Source organism: Oncorhynchus kisutch, unplaced genomic scaffold (genome assembly GCF_002021735.2).
Source record: "Oncorhynchus kisutch isolate 150728-3 unplaced genomic scaffold, Okis_V2 Okis03b-Okis08b_hom, whole genome shotgun sequence".
In the NCBI taxonomy this organism is placed as follows: domain Eukaryota; kingdom Metazoa; phylum Chordata; class Actinopteri; order Salmoniformes; family Salmonidae; genus Oncorhynchus; species Oncorhynchus kisutch.
The window spans coordinates 11,108,376-11,129,203 of record NW_022261980.1 but is presented as its reverse complement, the minus strand read 5'-3'; the positions used below and the strand labels follow the sequence as shown (position 1 = coordinate 11,129,203).

Here is a 20,828-nt window from a genome sequence, read left to right as displayed (position 1 = left end):
AATTACACATACAGAGAAACTCTACGGGACCAGAGACACCTCAACACAATACAATTACACATACAGAGAAACTCTACGGGACCAGAGACACCTCAACACAATACAATTATACATACAGAGAAACTCTACAGGACCAGAGACACCACAACACAATACATTTACATATACAGAGAAACTCTATTGTCCTGTCTAGTAGGACACACAATGGAAAAGGGAAATTGATCATTTGTATTGAACAAGTCCAGGTGGTCTCTTCCTGTTTGTCAGTTTTCTTCAGTTTGGTTCTCCAGTATTGGTAGGAAAAAATCACTAGATGGATCTTAGTGTGCTGACCCAGCTTCATTGTGTTTGTGTTAGGATCGCTATGGCGCTTACTGAAGAGACCAGGACGACCAACACCCAGCTGCAGGGGGAGAGGGAGCCATGACGTCATACTGACAGAGAGTGGAGGGGAGGGGGGGGGGACAGAGCACATCACTACTGACTGGTATCTGTAGTGAGAGAAGGGAAGAGAGATTGCATGAATGGAGGGAGACCCTACACCGTTTCTGTCCATCCACCTTTTAGAGTGAGACAAAGTTTTATTTTCAGTGAAGAAAGCTCTGGAAGGTGTCAAATTTGTTTTCTTCTGTTCTAACTAGTCTTGTTTTCTATACTGTTTTGGTCTCTGATTTCAAACAAAATATTAATGATATAAAGTATTCTCTAAGAATGATATGATAACCAATCCTCTCTGTTTGAACTATGCTTTTTGACATGGTTTTTACTGTGTGTTTTCAACCGTCTCTCGCTGTTTTAACAGACGGAGCCGTTTAACCATTCAGCATTAACATCATCAAAGGGAAGCAGTTGTCCAGTACGGTTGATTATCTCTTTTCATTTGAGTTACCATGACAACGGATGACATTCTCTGGTCTGAATGGAGTCGGGTTAATCACACAGTTCCATTGTAAGAATGTTTTAACTGAACTCCACACAGCATGACTCAAAACACAACACCTCCACTCGCTGACTGAGTGACGCAATCTACCAAGGTCAGGAGATGGACGGGGAACGGATATTTTAGAAACGTAATGACCTAGCCCATCTTGCAGTGCAATATGAGTTCTTCACCAGGGTCTGAAAGGTTTTCAGTCGGGTCAGAAGAAAGGTTGGCTTTCAGCCTTTTTCAATGGAAAGAGTTCGGTGTGTTTCTTAGGAATGATCGGGTGCTTTGACTGAATGGTCGATGCTGGTAAGAATGTGGCTGGTGGTCTCCTTCAGTCCATACTTGACCAGTCACTGGGTTTACAGAATCACACCACATAAACTTTGGGAAGCCATAGTAACCTCTAATGTTGAGAAACACACTTGTATAGAATACATGAAGACCTGGATCTGAGATCACACGGTCTTTTGTTTCTACCCTAAGATAAGTTACTTAGACATGGGAGGGAATGCAACTCAGCTGTGTTTCTGCATAATGCTCTTTTCTATTGAGTTTCTGTTCTAAATGGGAGTTTGATCCCTCATTCTGTTCTAAATGGGAGTTTGATCCCTCATTCTGTTCTAAATGGGAGTTTGATCCCTCATTCTGTTCTAAATGGGAGTTTGATCCCTCATTCTGTTCTAAATGGGAGTTTGATCCCTCATTCTGTTCTAAATGGGAGTTTGATCCCTCATTCTGTTCTAAATGGGAGTTTGATCCCTCATTCTGTTCTAAATGGGAGTTTGATCCCTCATTCTGTTCTAAATGGGAGTTTGAACCCTCATTCTGTTCTAAATGGGAGTTTGATCCCTCATTCTGTACTAAATGGGAGTTTGATCCCTCATTCTGTTCTAAATGGGAGTTTGATCCCTCATTCTGTACCGTCTTGTTGAATGGCAGAAGCAATGACTAATGGAAGACGTGCTCATCAGATTGTTGTAAAACCTGTGACTGGACAGAGCCTGGCTGTCACTCGGTCCCTCGTCGTTTGATGTTTATTTCTGGTGACCTGCCTATGAAAATGAGAGACAGTGTAAGAGGAGCCTACCACCGTTGGTCAAATGAGGTGTAACGTTAAGAAAAGGGCTACCTCAGTACTATTTGAGACGGTCCGGTCACGAATGTCTTATGTGGCAAAGAAAATATATGAATGGATGTCACAGGTAGAAATGCTATATAATACACATAGAGGTGACGTGATTACCTCTTGTTCCTGACTGGTGTATGTTCTACACAATACATTTCTATCTGATATCTCATCACGAACAGACAGGGTGTCTGGGATCACAGAGCCTGGAAGGTGGAATTGCATTATAACAATGGTTGGTGTTCCAGGTTGTCTCTTTTGCAGTTGCACTGTGTATCTCAGAAGATTGATATATATAGATTGACAATTGTTCTGCAACTACAAAAAAAGATGACCTTGAATGTCACCATTGGCAGTAGTAGCGGGAGTTGATCTAGCACCTTCCATAGCTCTAGATATGCACTTGGTTCAAAGTCATTTAACACAATTGTCTGTTTTGTATGGAGGTCCCTTTCCATTTCATGGTTTCTGTCTATTTTATTGGTGCTTTGCTGAGATGAGGCTCTCATTCCCGGGCTGCATCGCAGCAGTAATGGACTGGAAAAGGTTACTCCCTCGTGGACAGTCCCCTTAGTTGTATATACACCACAGGAGGTTGGTGGCACCTTAATCGGGGAGGACAGGCTTGTGGTAATAGACTGGAGGGCATGAAACACATGTTTTCCAGGTGGTTGATGCCATTCCATTCGCTCTGACCATTATGAGCCGTCCTCTCAGCAGCCTCCACTGATGGACATGTTAGATGGTTGTTTATTGACGGGGAAAGGATTCTCAAAAGGCACCTCCTGTTTCTCTAACAGCCGTGTGTTAGTTGGGGTCAGTGTTTTACGCTACACAGCTGATTTAAAAATATTCAAAGCTTGACGAGTGTTTTATTTTTTTAAATCAGCTGTGTAGTGCAAGGGCAGGACTGAGTTTGGGTTTGAGTGTGTTCACCCATGGCTGTAACCATGGGGATGGGTTTGAGTGTGTTCACCCATGGCTGTAAACATGGGGATGGGTTTGAGTGTGTTCACCCATGGCTGTAACCATGGGGATGGGTTTGAGTGTGTTCACCCATGACTGTCACCATGGGGATGGGTTTGAGTGTGTTCACCCATGGCTGTCACCATGGGGATGGGTTTGAGTGTGTTCACCCATGACTGTCACCATGGGGATGGGTTTGAGTGTGTTCACCCATGACTGTCACCATGGGGATGGGTTTGAGTGTGTTCACCCATGACTGTCACCATGGGGATGGGTTTGAGTGTGTTCACCCATGACTGTCACCATGGGGATGGGTTTGAGTGTGTTCACCCATGACTGTCACCATGGGGATGGGTTTGAGTGTGTTCACCCATGACTGTCACCATGGGGATGGGTTTGAGTGTGTTCACCCATGACTGTCACCATGGGGATGGGTTTGAGTGTGTTCACCCATGACTGTCACCATGGGGATGGGTTTGAGTGTGTTCACCCATGACTGTCACCATGGGGATGGGTTTGAGTGTGTGCCATCATGTGGCCTGGTCTGTCCCCCTGGATGTCCCACTAGTGATGAAGAATGGCTATCCCAATGACCCATCAAAACAAGTTATTTATTGTAGGCTACAAAAAGAGTTAGATTTGTGTCAATAAAGATTGAAATCCATCACCGTGGTTGCTGACTTAAGTTAATGGGCTGTGTTTACAAATGCTGCCCAATTCTTATCTTTATTTTCAAATCACAGATCTTTTGCAGAGCTGATCTCATTGGTCAAAAACAAATCAGATTTGTACTGTGTGTGTAAACACAGCCGTAGTAGCACATTACATAACAGCAAATGAATGGTAGTTATGAAAACCTACCTAAGATAAACAACGATTTATTAAACACATTTGTAGGATTCATAAATAAATTTAAAAAACATTTGCACAATTTCCAATAAGTATATTAGACCTTTCCTTTTTCCTCTGGTAAGTGAACTTTTGAAAGGCACTCAGAGCCACAACATTCCACTTCCCCCAATCATCTTCAACTATTTTTTTCACACAGGGAAAACTACCTGGTTTCAATGTATTTCCAGATGGTTGTTCTCAAGTACTCTGGATAAACTACAAAAATCGATTCTTAATTCTCAACCCCAATTAAGTAACAATTAGATGGGATGGCAGGTCGTCTAGTGGTTAGAGCGTTGGGCCAGTAACCAGCAGGTCGTCTAGTGGTTAGAGAGTTGGGCCAGTAACCAGCAGGTTGTCTAGTGGTTAGAGTGTTGGGCCAGTAACCAGCAGGTCGTCTAGTGGTTAGAGAGTTGGGCCAGTAACCAGCAGGTCGTCTAGTGGTTAGAGCGTTGGGCCAGTAACCAGCAGGTCGTCTAGTGGTTAGAGCGTTGGGCCAGTAACCAGCAGGTCGTCTAGTGGTTGGAGCGTTGGGCCAGTAACCAGCAGGTCGTCTAGTGGTTAGAGCGTTGGGCCAGTAACCAGCAGGTCGTCTAGTGGTTAGAGCGTTGGGCCAGTAACCAGCAGGTCGTCTAGTGGTTAGAGCGTTGGGCCAGTAACCAGCAGGTCGTCTAGTGGTTAGAGCGTTGGGCCAGTAACCAGCAGGTCGTCTAGTGGTTAGAGCGTTGGGCCAGTAACCAGCAGGTCGTCTAGTGGTTAGAGCGTTGGGCCAGTAACCAGCAGGTCGTCTAGTGGTTAGAGCGTTGGGCCAGTAACCGAGAGGTTGCTGGATCTAATCCCCGAGCTGACAAGGTAAAAATATGTTGTTCTGCCCCTGAACAAGGCAGTTAATCCACTGTTCCCTGGTAGGCCGTCATTGTAAATAAGAATTTGTTCTTAACCGACTTACCAGTTTTTTTTAAAAGTACATCTATTAGGAACACAATTAATCAGTTAATATCAATAATTTAGAATACAGCATATTTAATATACAAAGGTTAGATTTCGTATCATGGTCACATTGGCACAGTGGGAAGAAAAACAAATGAACAATCTTACAAACAGAAGGGCCCAATTCTCTCCTTCCTCCAATTAACGAGTCGAAAGGAAGTGACTAGCATACGAAATATGGTGGAAACTCCCACGAGCCCATGCCAAATGCCAATCTGCGAAGGAGTGAACAAGGGTACACTTTGGGAGAAGGAGATATTAGGACAGCCCCATAAAGAGAACTTCAACTAGCCTCAAAGTCAAATCGCTGTAATGCTGTAGGACCAACTGCACAGAACCCATCAGGGCTGGCTGTAGTGGGTTGTTTAACTGGAGACATTTAGGAGGGAATGTTCCCAGTGACAGACGGCAAAACTGACTGACAAGATGGTGATCATCCTCAGCGGTGCCACAGATATCTCCTACCACTCGGTCAATAACACCACTGGGTAATGTACAGTTTACAAAGGAGAAAACTAAATCGCACAATCAGCATCAATTCATCATAATCACTGGTTCAAGATCAGTCTGATGGAAGATATGACGGAAATCACTCAAATTATAAAAATAAAGAACAAGGTGGGAATGCAAAAGGCAAGGATCCGTAAGGTACTCTGGAATGCCCTAGCAACAGAACGAAAGGATCCGTAAGGTACTCTGGAATGCCCTAGCAACAGAACAGAAGGATCCGTAAGGTACTCTGGCATGCCCTAGCAACAGAACGAAAGGATCCGTAAGGTACTCTGGCATGCCCTAGCAACAGAACGGAAGGATCCATAAGGTACTCTGGCATGCCCTAGCAACAGAACGGAAGGATCCGTAAGGTACTCTGGCATGCCCTAGCAACAGAACGGAATGATCCGTAAGGTACTCTGGCATGCCCTAGCAACAGAACGGAAGGATCCGTAAGGTACTCTGGCATGCCCTAGCAACAGAACGGAAGGATCCGTAAGGTACTCTGGCATGCCCTAGCAACAGAACAGCATGTTGGATCCGATTTGAGGGTCCCCAGTTGAAATACAGCAGATTAACCAGCACAGGTTTCCAGTGAGTCTGTGGGGGACTTGAGTCCCTGTGTGTCTCTGGCTCTGTATTTGACTGAGTCTCCCTCTTTAGTGTCGATCCCTATCCAGCTGGCCAGGAGACCTTCAACCACCTCTTGCCCTCAGCCCCAGTTATAGAAGTAGATCTTCTGCCAGACAGGTAGGTAATCCATTAGAGGGCCTGGAAGGACAAGTGGAGGATAAGGTTAAGCCAATCAGGACAATGAACACATTAACTGGTAGAATTTGGACACCACAGTGCATGTCAGCAGACAGTGGACCACCAACAAAAAGGTAAACAACGGAACAAATACATCCCATGCCATTTTCAGACACTTGGTTTCTATAAAAAGTAAACACTTACGAGCAACCAGTCCGACGCCGGGAACATTGTCTGCCAGAAATCGGAGTAGGAACAGGATCTTTGTCCTACGTGAAACAAAATCAAAAGGTTTAAAAAGCAGCACACATGAGAGAAAATGCCATGTTTCAATGGTCATTATGGTAATGAATTTCTCTAGACAGAGAACCTATTGTAGATCTGATTCTACTCACTCAGAGAATCTGTTGTAGATCTGATTCTACTCACTCAGAGAATCTGTTGTAGATCTGATTCTACTCACTCAGAGAATCTGTTGTAGATCTGATTCTACTCACTCAGAGAATCTGTTGTAGATCTGATTCTACTCACTCAGAGAATCTGTTGTAGATCTGATTCTACTCACTCAGAGAATCTGTTGTAGATCTGATTCTACTCACTCAGAGAATCTGTTGTAGTTCTGATTCTACTCACTCAGAGAATCTGTTGTAGAAAGGGGAGCGGAGCAGGTAGTACAGAAGCAGAAAGGCTCTCCTCCTCACCTCCGCCCTCTCCCGCCGGTTCAGAGATTTAGTGTCACTCAGCAAACCAAAACTGTGGAGAGAACAGACCAGGGGAGAAAACAGACCGGGGGTAAGAGAACAGATCGGGGGTAAGAGAACAGATCGGGGGTGAGAGAACAGACCGGGGGTGAGAGAACAGACCGGGGGTGAGAGAACAGACCGGGGGGGAGAGAACAGACCGGGGGGGAGAGAACAGACCGGGGGGGAGAGAACAGACCGGGGGGGAGAGAACAGACCGGGGGGGAGAGAACAGACCGGGGGGGAGAGAACAGACCGGGGGGGAGAGAACAGACCGGGGGGGAGAGAACAGACCAGTGGATACCTCTTTATCCCACTCATGTTTCAGTGCCTCCTTCATGACACTGCTTTTAAATGGCCTGTATAGAAGAGTATGTCTGTGGCTATTTTGTTTTAATAGTGGAACACATATCATGTGTCCAGTCAGTGTGTGTATTTATTTTGTGATTCCTCTTAGCATGTGTCAGTGTAAAGAGAAGAAAGCATGGTTACCTGGTCATTTCCATGGCTCCAGACACGAGCCATGGTTTCCAGGAGCCTCTCCCACACATTCCCAGGCAGAGCACTGTGTTTAGGAGCAGCGTTGAGGAAAACACACACCCACACCCTCTGTGTGAGAAATCCTTGAGGTTTCATTTACCAGGTCTAATACTAGTATACTGTATATACAGTGCGGTGATGTATTCCACTAGTAAGGGACGTGCTGTTGAGATGAACAGAATGCTTCCAGGCCATACAGAGGTATGATATGGAATCATGCAACCATTTCAGCCAATGTACTTTATAGCTGCCGTACCAGACCACAATCTATAGAGGCAGTAATCATGTGATGACATTGTGCACGTTTAACTCTCTAGTGTCCCTGTGGCAGAGTCCCAGAGTAGGAAGGATACAGTGTACCAGCGGGCGTCCGATGTACATGGACTCTGCTATGGTCTCCTGGACCCCCAGGGCAGTGGGACAAGAGGTCAGATCCTCCTCCACAGCACACCTCTTCTCCCTACTGGGGGCTGCCCACAGACGGGCCTGCACAGAGGGAGCTGAGAGGAGACAGAGACAGAGAGAGGAGAGAGAGACAAAGAGAGACAGAGAGAGAGAGAGAGAGACAGACAGACAGAGAGAGGTAAGGGACAGCTAGTACATTCCTGATAAATAGTATTGGCACGGTCCTGAATACAAACATTGTACTGGAACATGTGTAGTCTTACCATTGCCCAACGGCCTCATCACCCTCCCTGACCGCTGGCCCACAAAGGAGCTGTCATCCTGGTGGTCATCGTGGTCCTCATCTGTAAGGAGGGAGAGGTACAGAAATATATTCATGTCCAAGTAGTAGTTCCAGGTTGTCTGGATTGTAAATTCTGAAGTATATGGTCCGGTCCTGGTGCGACCCAGGACATTGGCACATTGTTTATAGCCAATGAGGTAACAGAACAAGAAGCGGACACAGAACTGCCCCAAAGTTGTTTTGAATCAAATGAACAAAGAGAGTCATGTTTAAGTCCTATTGTTTGGATATAGATGTATCTGACAGACACCCTGCATTTTAAACCAAAAAAAATTAGTTCAACATAAAATATGTCTGACGTGCAAACTCTTGACTTGTGTTACCGTTGCCGAGCTGTGCCTCCCTGTCCAGAGGGGTAATAGGAGGGGAAGTCTGCATGCCAGATTTGTACCAGAAGAGCAGTAGGAAGCGCAAGACGGCTCTGGAGAAATGTTGGACAGAGAGAAAAAGAACAGAGAGGGGAGTGAGGTGGAAGGAGAAATGGAATGTAACACCATGCAACATAACATCCCAGTAACCATGACATTTTTCAACAATCAGAGACAATCTAAAGAAAAGCACAGGTTATAATATTAGACCTACAGGCTGACATTGTCTTTACTAATCCATGTATCACTACATATCTCATTGTCTTTACTAATCCACGTATCACTTCATATCTCATTGTCTTTACTAATCAATGTATCACTACATATCTCATTGTCTTTACTAATCCATGTATCCCTGCATATCTCATTGTCTTTACTAATCCATGTATCCCTGCATATCTCATTGTCTTTACTAATCCATGTATCACTACATATCTCATTGTCTTTACTAATCCACGTATCACTTCATATCTCATTGTCTTTACTAATCAATGTATCACTACATATCTCATTGTCTTTACTAATCCATGTATACCTGCATATCTCATTGTCTTTACTAATCCATGTATCACTACATATCTCATTGTCTTTACTAATCCACGTATCACTTCATATCTCATTGTCTTTACTAATCCACGTATCACTTCATATCTCATTGTCTTTACTAATCAATGTATCACTACATATCTCATTGTCTTTACTAATCCACGTATCACTTCATATCTCATTGTCTTTACTAATCAATGTATCACTACATATCTCATTGTCTTTACTAATCCATGTATACCTGCATATCTCATTGTCTTTACTAATCCATGTATCACTACATATCTCATTGTCTTTACTAATCCATGTATCACTACATATCTCATTGTCTTTACTAATCCATGTATCCCTGCATATCTCATTGTCTTTACTAATCCATTTATCCCTGCATATCTCATTGTCTTTACTAATCCACGTATCCCTGTATATCTCATTGTCTTTACTAATCCATGTATCACTACATATCTCATTGTCTTTACTAATCCATGTATCCCTGTATATCTCATTGTCTTTACTAATCCATGTATCCCTGTATATCTCATTGTCTTTACTAATCCATGTATCCCTACATATCTCATTGTCTTTACTAATCCATGTATCACTGAATATTTCACTCTTTACTAATCCATGTATCACTTCATATCTCATTGTCTTTACTAATCCATGTATCCCTGCATATCTCATTGTCTTTACTAATCCACATATCCCTGTATATCTCATTGTCTTTACTAATCCACGTATCACTTCATATCTCATTGTCTTTACTAATCAATGTATCACTACATATCTCATTGTCTTTACTAATCCACGTATCCCTGTATATCTCATTGTCTTTACTAATCCATGTATCCCTGTATATACACTATACAGCATGTTGTAGATGGATCAAAAGGGATGAAGTTAAAGCGTTGGTTAGATATCGCTCCACGAGGGGCTCCTTCGTTCCTTACTTAGTGATCTGGATGAGCACTATGACCAGCCAGCGACCTCCATCCCCCCACAGCTTGGTGGCCCCCATCTCCAGGAACACCTCCATGTACTCCACCACTGACAGCCAGGTGAGAAGCCTCTGCTGAGAGAGAGACTGAACAAACAATCGCACACACGGTCAGGGATTTGCACAGTCAGTTCCGATAGCACAGTCAGTTCCGATAGCACAGTCAGTTCCGAAAGCACAGTCAGTTCCGAAAGCACAGTCAGTTCCGAAAGCACAGTCAGTTCCGAAAGCACAGTCAGTTCCGATAGCACAGTCAGTTCCGAAAGCACAGTCAGTTCCGAAAGCACAGTCAGTTCCGAAAGCACAGTCAGTTCCGAAAGCACAGTCAGTTCCGAAAGCACAGTCAGTTCCGAAAGCACAGTCAGTTCCGAAAGCACAGTCAGTTCTGATAGCACAGTCAGTTCCGATAGCACAGTCAGTTCCGAAAGCACAGTCAGTTCCGAAAGCACAGTCAGTTCCGAAAGCACAGTCAGTTCCGAAAGCACTTCCCTGTTTCTGAGAGTTTTCTTCCATGTTGTGCCTAATGAACACAACCCAGCACATATTTAGACTAATGTGATTGACCAGGTGGAGGTGGACCTCACCATGGGTAGGTAGGACTAATGTGGACCTCACCATGGGTAGGTAGGACTAATGTGATCGACCAGGTGGACCTCACCATGGGTAGGTAGGACTAATGTGGATCTCACCATGGGTAAGGTTAGACTAATGTGATTGACCAGGTGGAGGTGGACCTCACCATGGGTAGATGGGACTAATGTGGACCTCACCATGGGTAGGTAGGACTAATGTGGACCTCACCATGGGTAGGTTGGACTAATGTGGACCTCACCATGGGTAGGTAGGACTAATGTGATTGACCAGGTGGAGGTGGACCTCACCATGGGTAGGTAGGACTAATGTGGACCTCACCATGCGTAGGTAGGACTAATGTGGACCTCACCATGGGTAGGTAGGACTAATGTGGACCTCACCATGTGTAGGTTAGACTAATGTGGACCTCACCATGGGTAGGTAGGACTAATGTGGACCTCACCATGGGTAGGTAGGACTAATGTGATTGACCAGGTGGAGGTGGACCTCACCATGGGTTGGTAGGACTAATGTGGACCTCACCATGCGTAGGTAGGACTAATGTGGACCTCACCATGGGTAGGTAGGACTAATGTGGACCTCACCATGTGTAGGTTAGACTAATGTGGACCACACCATGGGTAGGTAAGACTAATGTGGACCTCACCATGGGTAGGTAAGACTAATGTGGACCTCACCATGGGTAACGTTAGACTAATGTGATTGACCAGGTGGAGGAGGACCTCACCATGGGTAGGTAGGACTAATGTGGACCTCACCATGGGTAAGGTTAGACTAATGTGGACCTCACCATGGGTAGGTAGGACTAATGTGATCGACCAGGTGGAGGAGGACCTCACCATGGGTAGGTGGGACTAATGTGATCGGCCAGGTGGAGGAGGACCTCACCATGGGTAGGTAAGACTAATGTGATCGACCAGGTGGAGGAGGACCTCACCATGGGTAGGTAAGACTAATGTGGACCTCACCATGGGTAAGGTTAGAATAATGTGGACCTCACCATGGGTAAGGTAAGACTATTGTGATTGACCAGGTGGAGGAGGACCTCACCATGGGTAAGGTTAGACTAATGTGGACCTCACCATGGGTAGGTAGGACTAATGAACCTCACCATGGGTAGAGTTAGACTAATGTGGACCTCACCATGGGTAGGTAAGACTAATGTGATTGACCAGGTGGAGGTGGACCTCACCATGGGTAAGGTTAGACTAATGTGTATGACCAGGTGGAGGAGGACCTCACCATGGGTAAGGTTAGACTAATGTGATTGACCAGGTGGAGGAGGACCTCACCATGGGTAGGTAAGACTAATGTGATTGACCAGGTGGAGGTGGACCTCACCATGGGTAGGTAAGACTATTGTGATTGACCTCACCACGGGTAAGGTTAGACTAATGTGATTGACCTCACCATGGGTATGGTTCGACACAGCCCTTTGCGCAGAATGCCATCATTAAGCAGCACCAGCAGGTTGGAGGCAGAGTACACTGCAAAAACACACACAACAACAAACTGATCCAACAGTTGAGGTTCCTGAATGCTTCTGGTTCATGGTTCTACTGCTGTCAATAAAACATTAACTGTGAGGTGAGGTGCTAACCTACCCAATTCAGAGATTTCATGGGAGTCAGTGAAACGCCCTGTGAAATAGACACAAAAACACTTGAGGACTGATGGTATGTCAAACTGTTGTAATGTTGTTTCAACAGAGAACCAATCAAAGAACTTGGCTAGATATTTCAGATAATAATTACATTTCATAAGGTAGAGTTACATGCCATGGGCCATGCCAGACTCTACACAGGACTACTGACAACACTATGTGACAAATAGTTATATTTAAAGTTTGCACTCTGAATCATGCATCAGATGCTTGGCTGTGACTGTTTTTCATATGCTGAATTAGAGAATAACATTCCTTTGTTTTCATGATCAAACACGAGATTGTAGTGTTGAGAGGCACATCAGGCGATGCATGGGCACTGTTTTGGGAAGAGGTGTAGGCAATTAGCTTGGCAACTTGGATACACTTTATGCTGCGCTTAGAACAGATGAGAACTCAGAAATCTCCCACTTCGACTTCAGTGCGTTCAAAAACAAATGGGACCTCGGGAGAAAAAAAAACTACTTCCGACTTGAAAAACATTTTTGAACGGTCATCCAAACCGGGGAAATCAGGCCTCTTTCTGTAGCTCCGACTTTCCGACAAAAGTATCACTGACGTCATGATTTGACCTCGTATTTTTCCGAGTTCCCAGATGTTTCTGAACGCAGCAAGCCACTCGCTCTGGCTCTCACTTTTAAACTCACCTGAAATGAGGTACGACAGCGTTCTTACGGTGCTCTCCAGTTGTCCAGTCGCTGCAGGGTTCTTCGTAACGTACTCCCGATACCGCTCGTAGAGCCGGGTCAGTTTCTCGGTGTACAGTTTAGACATTGCACTAAACTACTAAATCAAAACATGTACTGAAACGATCACCTATACATTATACTTCCGCAACTGAAGTCTGCTTCCTGTGACGAAAAACACCGGAAGTAACTTTTTCGTATTATGTTAGAATAAACGTAGCAGGTTATTGAGACAATGGTTAATGTTTGGAAAACGGTTAGGGCACATATCTGAATAAGATAAATATCTGTGGTTAGGGTTGGCGAAAATAGTCTAATAACCTGCTACGATAATCACTTCCGGTCGTAGCTTTATCGAAGGAGCGTGAAAATAGTATGTCCCTTCTTGTGACAAGGAGAAAACTGACTGCACAGGGCGCCGAAGGCAAAGGTTTTGAGTGTGTTCGAGCAGTAAGCAAGGCGAAGTCGACTAAAGTCGGCGAGTGAGGTCAGGGAGGTGCATCTCCGACAGCCAACAGTGGTTTTCCAACAGCAGGGCTCAGATCAACATGGTAGTGTCAACATAGCTACTATTGTTTATAACCGTTTGGTTAGAGAGAAGTCTCAAATATAACTTTCTTTTCTATTCCCTGTAGCTTTAGAATCGCAATAAAGATTGTTCCTGTTTCTTTCAAGTCTTTGGCAACGTCGCGTGGGTCAAACAAAACACAAAATTATTGGTTTACACATAGTGCCTCCCACAATGCAGGTGACTGCATGGTGCAGTTGTTGAGAAGCGACTTCATAAATAAAAACGGCATGACCATTGATCACATGATTTTTGTAAAGTTAATGCAGTCCACATGTAGTTGCAATTTGGTCAAATTTTGGCCCCAAAAAAGTGGGATGCATACCTCCAAAGCCACTACACAACACAATACTAAACAATACATGAATTGCACTATAACGGTGGCAAACGGTGCCCACAAACTGTTAGGGTCTGCATAAATCTCTCCCAACAGCAGTCCCAACACCTTACCACTGCTACAACTGGCTATCAGCAGAGCCTTGTCTGGCAGCGAAACAGTTCATTCAGTCTTTAAAGAAAACAGCTGATATGGCGGACTTGCTTTAACAAATGTGGTTTCTACTGACATTTGAGATGTACAAACTATGTCATAAAGGAACGACAAGCGGATAAGAGGCAATCCGTAATTTAGAATAGGACATTAATGAGCGAGCTAGGACGGACGTAGTCAATATAACAATTTGTTTAGGACTTTTGAAATGTACAGCAACAGAATTCAAAACATGGGCCATTCTTACAGTGTTCTCCCTGCACACCAAGTCAGAATCGTATGATAAATAAAGGGGGCATATAAGCAGACAATGAAAGCTCTTACAATATTCAATGATTAAAGTTCTAAAAAACAGGTTATAGGCTACATGTGCACCACCAAGTCAGAACAGTAGGAGAAATGAAAATGTGAAAATAGACCAAATTATTAGGGTGAGGCACATAGGCTACTAACAGCTTACTACACAACATACATCACATGCTGACATAATGATTATATCTGAATCCTGGCTGTGTGTCTCTGTTCCAGACTCAGATGTTCTGTTAGCTGGGTATAATGTCTACACAGCAGGCAGGTATTGCCATATATGTTAAATGCAACCTAGATGTCACTGTGTCCATTTCAACTTCTGTTCCGATACAGTATGAATGCTTAGTTCTAAATGTGGTCCTTGGCCATAATGCACTATTAACACTAGCGGGAGTTTATCGCCCACCCTCAGATCCGGTATCTGCACTAAGCAAATTGTTTGAGTTAATGTCTAATTATGTCAACTCTGAATTATTGATTATCGGAGATCTCAATCTGGACTGGCTGATGCCAGCATCGTTTAAATTAAAAGATATTTGTAACAAACTAAATCTTACTCAACTAATAACTATACCTACCCGTCCTAATCCAAAAGACCCCCAAAAATCTACATTAATAGACCTTATCTTAACAAATACACCTCACAAATATATAGCTAGTGGGTTATTTGCTAATGACATCAGTGACCACCGCCCTATTGCATGAGATACTAGGCTAAAAAACCCTGACCCACGTATCATTATAAAGAGAAATTATAAACACTTCTCAGAGCAAGCCTTTATCCATGCCCTTTATTATTCTGAGCTTTTATCCGTAAACTGCATAATGGACCCAGTTTTAGCGATCTCTTTCTTTTCATAAATTTTTACCTTCATGGCTGAGTTAGGGTAAAAAAATCAAACTAATCCTTGGTTCTCCTGTGATTTGAAAATCCTTTTTCTGCAAAAGAATCAAGCATGGGCCTTGGTGAGGAAAACTGGTGAAACAGCTGATTGGATGGTTTTTAGGCAATTGAGAAATAAATGGACCGGAGGAATAAAAAAGGCTAAATCTAGGTATTTTCTTGATGCTCTGACAGAGTCTGGTGATCCCGCTAAATTCTGGAAAACTGTTAACTCACTTAAACCAGGAAACTCCTTGACATCCCTGCCGAAGCAAATTACATCGGAATCTGGGATCATCAGTGACCGAACTGAAATTTGTGATGTTTTTAATAAGCATTTTTATTTCTGCTGGTTTTCTTTTTGAAAGAAAAAATGTCCAACATGATCCTGACCGGTCTATTGTTTCAGTCCCTCGACCTTTAGCTGATGTGGAGAACAGTAAGTCGGTTTTTCATTTTCAAAAAGTCACAGAAGATGAGGTCTTATCTGCACTATCTGCTATAGATTCTAAGAAACCATTAGGCGCTGACAATCTGGATCCATATTTACTCAAGTGTGCGGAACCTATTATTGCTGGTGTAGTGACGCATATTTTTAATCAAACATTTGTCGTAGGAAAGATGCCTAAATCTTGGAAAACGGCTTTTGTTTTACCACTCCTCAAGGGAGGTGATGGTAGTGAGTTGGATAATTATCGGTCCATCTCTAAGCTCTCCTGTTTGGCAAAATGTCTAGAGTCATTGGTGAATAGGCAACTACAATCTTTTTTAACTGTTAACAATACTCTTTCTAGTAAATCAATCTGGCTTTAGACCTAAACACAGTACTATTACAGCCACTGTACATGTTGTAAATTATATTATTAATGCCCTAGATAATAGAAAGTACTGTGCCGCCTTGTTCATAGATTTATCTAAAGCTTTTGACACTGTAGACCATGCGATACTTTTGGGTATGCTGTCGTCAATAGGACTGGGACTGGATGCCTGTCGTTGGTTTCATGACTATCTAAAGGATAGAAGTCAGGCTGTTAGAGTCGACGGCATCCAGTCAAAGCCATTGGAGTTGGTTAAAGGGGTCCCACAAGGTTCTATACTTGGTCCATTACTGTTCGCTCTCTACATAAACAATATCGGTGATGAGATAAGAAAGTGTCAAATTCATTTATATGCTGATGACACTGTCATGTACTCTATCGCTTCAACGGCTGACCAAGCATTATCACTATTGGAGACAGATTTTTAAGATATTACAAGGGTCTTTTATACAGCTGAAACTTGCTTTAAATGCAAAGACAACACATTTGATGATTTTTAATAGGTTCAAAAAGTTGGTTGAAAATACACTTGCACTTACAAGCTTAGATGGTTCTCGAATTAATCAGGTCTCTGCATATAAATACTTAGGGATATGGTTGGATGATAAACTGTCTTTTAAATTGCACATTGATGAACTTTGTAAATTGCTAAAAATCAAGCTAGGCTTCCTCTATAGAAACAGGACATGCTTGTCCTCTACAAATAGGAGACAAGTTGTGCAAGCTACTTTTGTCTGTTCTAGATTATGGGGATATTATTTACATGCATGCTACGGCATCAACACTTAAATCGCTGGATGCTACTTATCACTGCACACTTAGGTTTATTACAGGTGCTAGCTACAGAACTCACCACTGTGTTGTATATCAAAATGTGGGTTGGACTTCGCTGTCTGTGAGACGAGAACAACATGCTCTCGTGTTTGTCTATAAAGCACTTCTGAATGAGCTACCTTCTTATTTATCATCACTCATCAATATTAGAATTAGAATTCCTAAAACCAGTTCTCAAGCATGGATTACACTTGAGGCCCATGTGATTTCCACAGAGTTGGGTATGGCTGCCTTTTCCTTTTCCTGTTACACTCCTTGCCTATGGAATAGCCTGCAGACTAAACTTAAACATGAGACTCTTGTCCCCCTGTTGCTCATTTAAAAAATGTATTGGAGCATTTTTATTTGTGTATAGCTTGTAACTGTTTTTTAAACCATTGAACTTAAACTGTATGTGTAAACATGTATACACAGGTGTTACGTACGTTGTTGGAATGAGACCAAGGCGCAGCGTGGTGAGCGTACATCTTTCTTTATTTGGATGAACACCAAAAAACAATAAAAGATAAATGAACGTTCTGCGGGCTACACAGTAACTGTACAAAAACAAGATCCCACAAACTAAGGTGGGGAAAAAGGCTGCCTAAGTATGATCCCCAATCAGAGATCAACTATAGACAACTGCCTCTGATTGGGAACCATACCCGGGCCAACAAAGAAATAGACAAACTAGAATGCCCACTCAAATCACACCCTGACCTAACCAAATATAGAAATGAAAAGGCTCTCTAAGGTCAGGGTGTGACAGCAGGGCCCAGCTGTAAAAGAGACCTTGGTCTCAGTCTGTGTTCCTTGTGGATATAAAGGTAGAATAATACACTTAGTATTACATTCTTAGCTACAGTATACATACAGTTGAAGTCGGAGGTTACATACACCTTAGCCAAATACATTTTAACTCCGTTTTTCACAATTCCTGACATTTAATCCTATTAAAAATTCCCTGTTATAGGTCAGTTAGGATCACCACTTCATTTTAAGAATGTGAAATGTCAGAATAATAGTAGAGAGAATGATTTATTTAATCTTTTATTTCTTTCATCACATTCCCAGTGGGTCAGAAGTTTACATACACTCAATTAGTATTTGGTAGCATTGCCTTTAAATTGTTTAACTTGGGTCAAATGTTTTGGGTAGCCTTCCACAAGCTTCCCACAATAAGTTGTGTCAATTTTGGCCCATTCCTCCTGACAGAGCTGGTGTAACTGAATCAGGTTTTTAGGCCTCCTTGCTCGCACACAGTTTCTCAGTTCTGTCCACAAATTTTCTATAGGATTGAGGTCAGGGCTTTGTGATGGCCACTCCAATAACTTGACTTTGTTGTACTTAAGCCATTTTGCCACAACTTTGGAAGCATGCTTGGGGTCATTGTCCATTTGGAAGACCCAATTGCAACCAAGCTTTAACTTCCTGACTAATGTCTTGAGATGTTGCTTCAATATATCCACGGAATTTTCCTGCCTCATGGTGCCATCTATTTTGTGAAGTGCACCAGTCCCTCCTGCAGCAAAGCACCCACACAACATGATGCTGCCACCCCTGTGCTTCATGGTCAGGATGGTGTTGTTCAGCTTGCAAGCCTCCCCCTTTTTCCTCCAAACATAACAATGGTCATTATGGCCAAACAGTTCTATTTTTGTTTCATCAGACCAGAGGAAATTTCTCCAAAAAGTACAATCTTTGTCCCCATGTGCAGTTGCAAAACGTAGTCTGGCTTCTTTATGGTGGTTTTGGAGCAGCAGCTTCTTCCTTGCTGAGCAGCCTTTCAGGTTATGTTGAGATAGGACTAATTTTACTGTGGATATAGATACTTTTGTACCTGTTTCCTCCAGCATCTTCACAAGGTCCTTTGCTGTTGTTCTGGGATTGATTTGCACTTTTCGCACCAAAGTACGTTCATCTCAAGGAGACCGAACGCTTCTAGTTCCTGAGCGTTAATGACGGCTGCGTGGTCCCATGGTGTTTATACTTGCGTACTATTGTTTGTACAGATGAACATGGTACCTTCAGGCGTTTGGAAATAGCTCCCAAGGATGAATCAGACTTGTGGAGGTCTACAATCTTTTTTTCTGAGGTCTTGGCTGATTTCTTTTTGATTTTCCTATGATGTCAAGCAAAGAGGCACTGAGTTTGAAGGTAGGCCTTGAAATACATCAATAGGCACACCTCCAATTGACTCAAATTATGTCAATTAGCCTATCAGAAGCTTCTAAAGCCATGACATCATTTTCTGGAACAGTCAACTTAGTGTATGTAAACTTCTGACCCACTGGAATTGGAAGTTTTAATGACTCCAACCTGAGTATATGTAAACCTCCGACTTCAACTGTATCTCCCTGTCACTTGAACAGGAAGGTGGCACGGCTGTCCTCTGAGGGCACATTTTGTCTTCAAACTTTGTCAGCAAAGTCTGGCATTCTCTGGATTTATGGTGCTTTCAAAACAACTGGAAACTCAAGAAATGATCAGTGATCTGCTGGTCGTAGCTCTAGAAAGAGGCCCGAGTTCCCAATTTACAATTCCGAGTTGGATGAAAGTTCGAAACGTATTTTCCCAGTCGTAGCTCGTTTACCCGAGGTCCCAGTTGTCTTGAACTCACTAAAGACAGTTGTTTTGAGCATGACACAAATAATACTTAATTGACAGCATGGCCAATGTTGAATGTTAATCATTTTAAACTAGGAAAATAGACTCTTAATATTAGACTTGGGACCACACAGCCACTCCACTGAATAGCAGGCTAATGATTGCTTTGCAATGCTTGCAGTTAGCCACTGATTCCTTCCAAAAAACTCATTGTTGAATTTGCGATTTCCAACTTGCTGTGTAATGTTTATGTCCAATGGCCGATGAGCACCGATATGTTTTATCTATAATTTCTCTTCATTATTTCTCTTCATATGACAAGGATTAAAAATGATTTGCCAGTAGATTGTCAACTTGATTCATGATGTCATCATCAAGCCAAGATTTTGACATTATGATGTTGACATCAATCGAATCAAAGCTACTGTAGATATAATGTAATTTGACATTTTATCTGTGGCCAATGACCTTGAGGCTTCTTGGACGGGCACTTCTAATGTAACTCTATGGCAGCACCCAAGGGGCTTGAATTTCTGAGCTCTACCCTTAGACTTGGTGGTGGTGACGTATTGTCCCCATGGGTGACAGAGCACTGAGCCAATCACGGTGCGGCACCAGCTATTTTCCGCTGGCTTGCACCACCACCACAGAAAGCACTGAGCTAGGCAGAAACACCTGCATTTTGGCGCTCCCTTACTCAAGAAAACTAAAAAGAGACTGTTTGTATGCGTCTTTATTAACTCAATGATATATATTCAATTCACGTTGTTTTCAAACTGATATGTGCCACGTATTAATGCTAAAATAACATAACAATAACGATATATATTTTTTGCTGAAAATGTGGGGCTCAAAACAGGAAAGGCTCTGCCCCACCTGTCCTGAATGACGAGTCGTCATTGAATATGAACATAGTCATTCTCAACAATGATGAACTTTAACCAACTCAACACTTGTCACATGTAAGCCTATGTATGTAGGCCTACGCCCTAATAGGAAACTGAAATCTGGTAGTCACGCCACTTGTGGTTGTGTAAAGTGGGAGGACTCTCATGTGGAGTTAGCTGTGTTTCGCCAATGAACTTCTGGTTGAGAAGTCAGAACAAAAGTCCACTACTGAAACTAGCGGAAAATTAACAAATTAATAAAAAATAAAGAGCGAGGTCCCCAACTGAAAAAATGTGTTATTTGATTTTTTTATTAAGAATTTAATATATTTGAACAATATGGCAATCAATTCAACTACAATGAGTTCATCATGAATAGGAAGGTCTATTATCCTATATCCTGACCCCCTCTCACTCACACACACACA

The 20,828-nt window shown here is 42.9% G+C and overlaps 2 protein-coding genes across 5 annotated transcripts in view; one reads left to right on the top strand and one right to left on the bottom strand.

The window, feature by feature from the left end:
• LOC109881818 (ADP-ribosylation factor GTPase-activating protein 2-like) overlaps positions 1–3,685 on the top strand; it is a 28,386-nt gene extending 24,701 nt beyond the window's left edge. For both annotated transcript variants that reach the window (XM_031812434.1, XM_031812433.1), the window contains one exon: positions 358–3,685. In XM_031812434.1, the coding sequence (XP_031668294.1) occupies positions 358–378 (21 nt within the window). In that variant the 3' untranslated portion in view covers positions 379–3,685. The remainder of the gene's footprint in view (positions 1–357) is intronic.
• A 45-nt stretch (positions 3,686–3,730) lies between these two features.
• Positions 3,731–13,644, bottom strand: LOC116359590 (peroxisomal membrane protein PEX16-like). Of its 3 annotated transcripts, XM_031812437.1 has the most exons (12): positions 12,987–13,185; positions 12,431–12,658; positions 12,281–12,316; positions 12,087–12,163; positions 10,036–10,169; positions 8,495–8,592; positions 8,092–8,172; positions 7,777–7,923; positions 7,376–7,448; positions 6,777–6,896; positions 6,348–6,412; positions 4,918–6,164 (listed from the first exon to the last, which is right to left on the bottom strand). In XM_031812437.1, the coding sequence occupies exons 2-12, from the start codon at positions 12,435–12,437 to the stop codon at positions 6,106–6,108; spliced, it is 897 nt and encodes a 298-aa protein (XP_031668297.1). In that variant the 5' UTR covers positions 12,438–12,658; positions 12,987–13,185; the 3' UTR covers positions 4,918–6,105. The 3 variants fall into 3 exon arrangements, with proteins under 3 accessions (XP_031668295.1, XP_031668297.1, XP_031668296.1); XM_031812435.1 differs by lacking the exon at positions 12,431–12,658 and having other exon boundaries at positions 3,731–6,164; positions 12,987–13,522; XM_031812436.1 differs by having other exon boundaries at positions 12,281–12,658; positions 12,987–13,644.
• Positions 13,645–20,828: the final 7,184 nt, after the last annotated feature.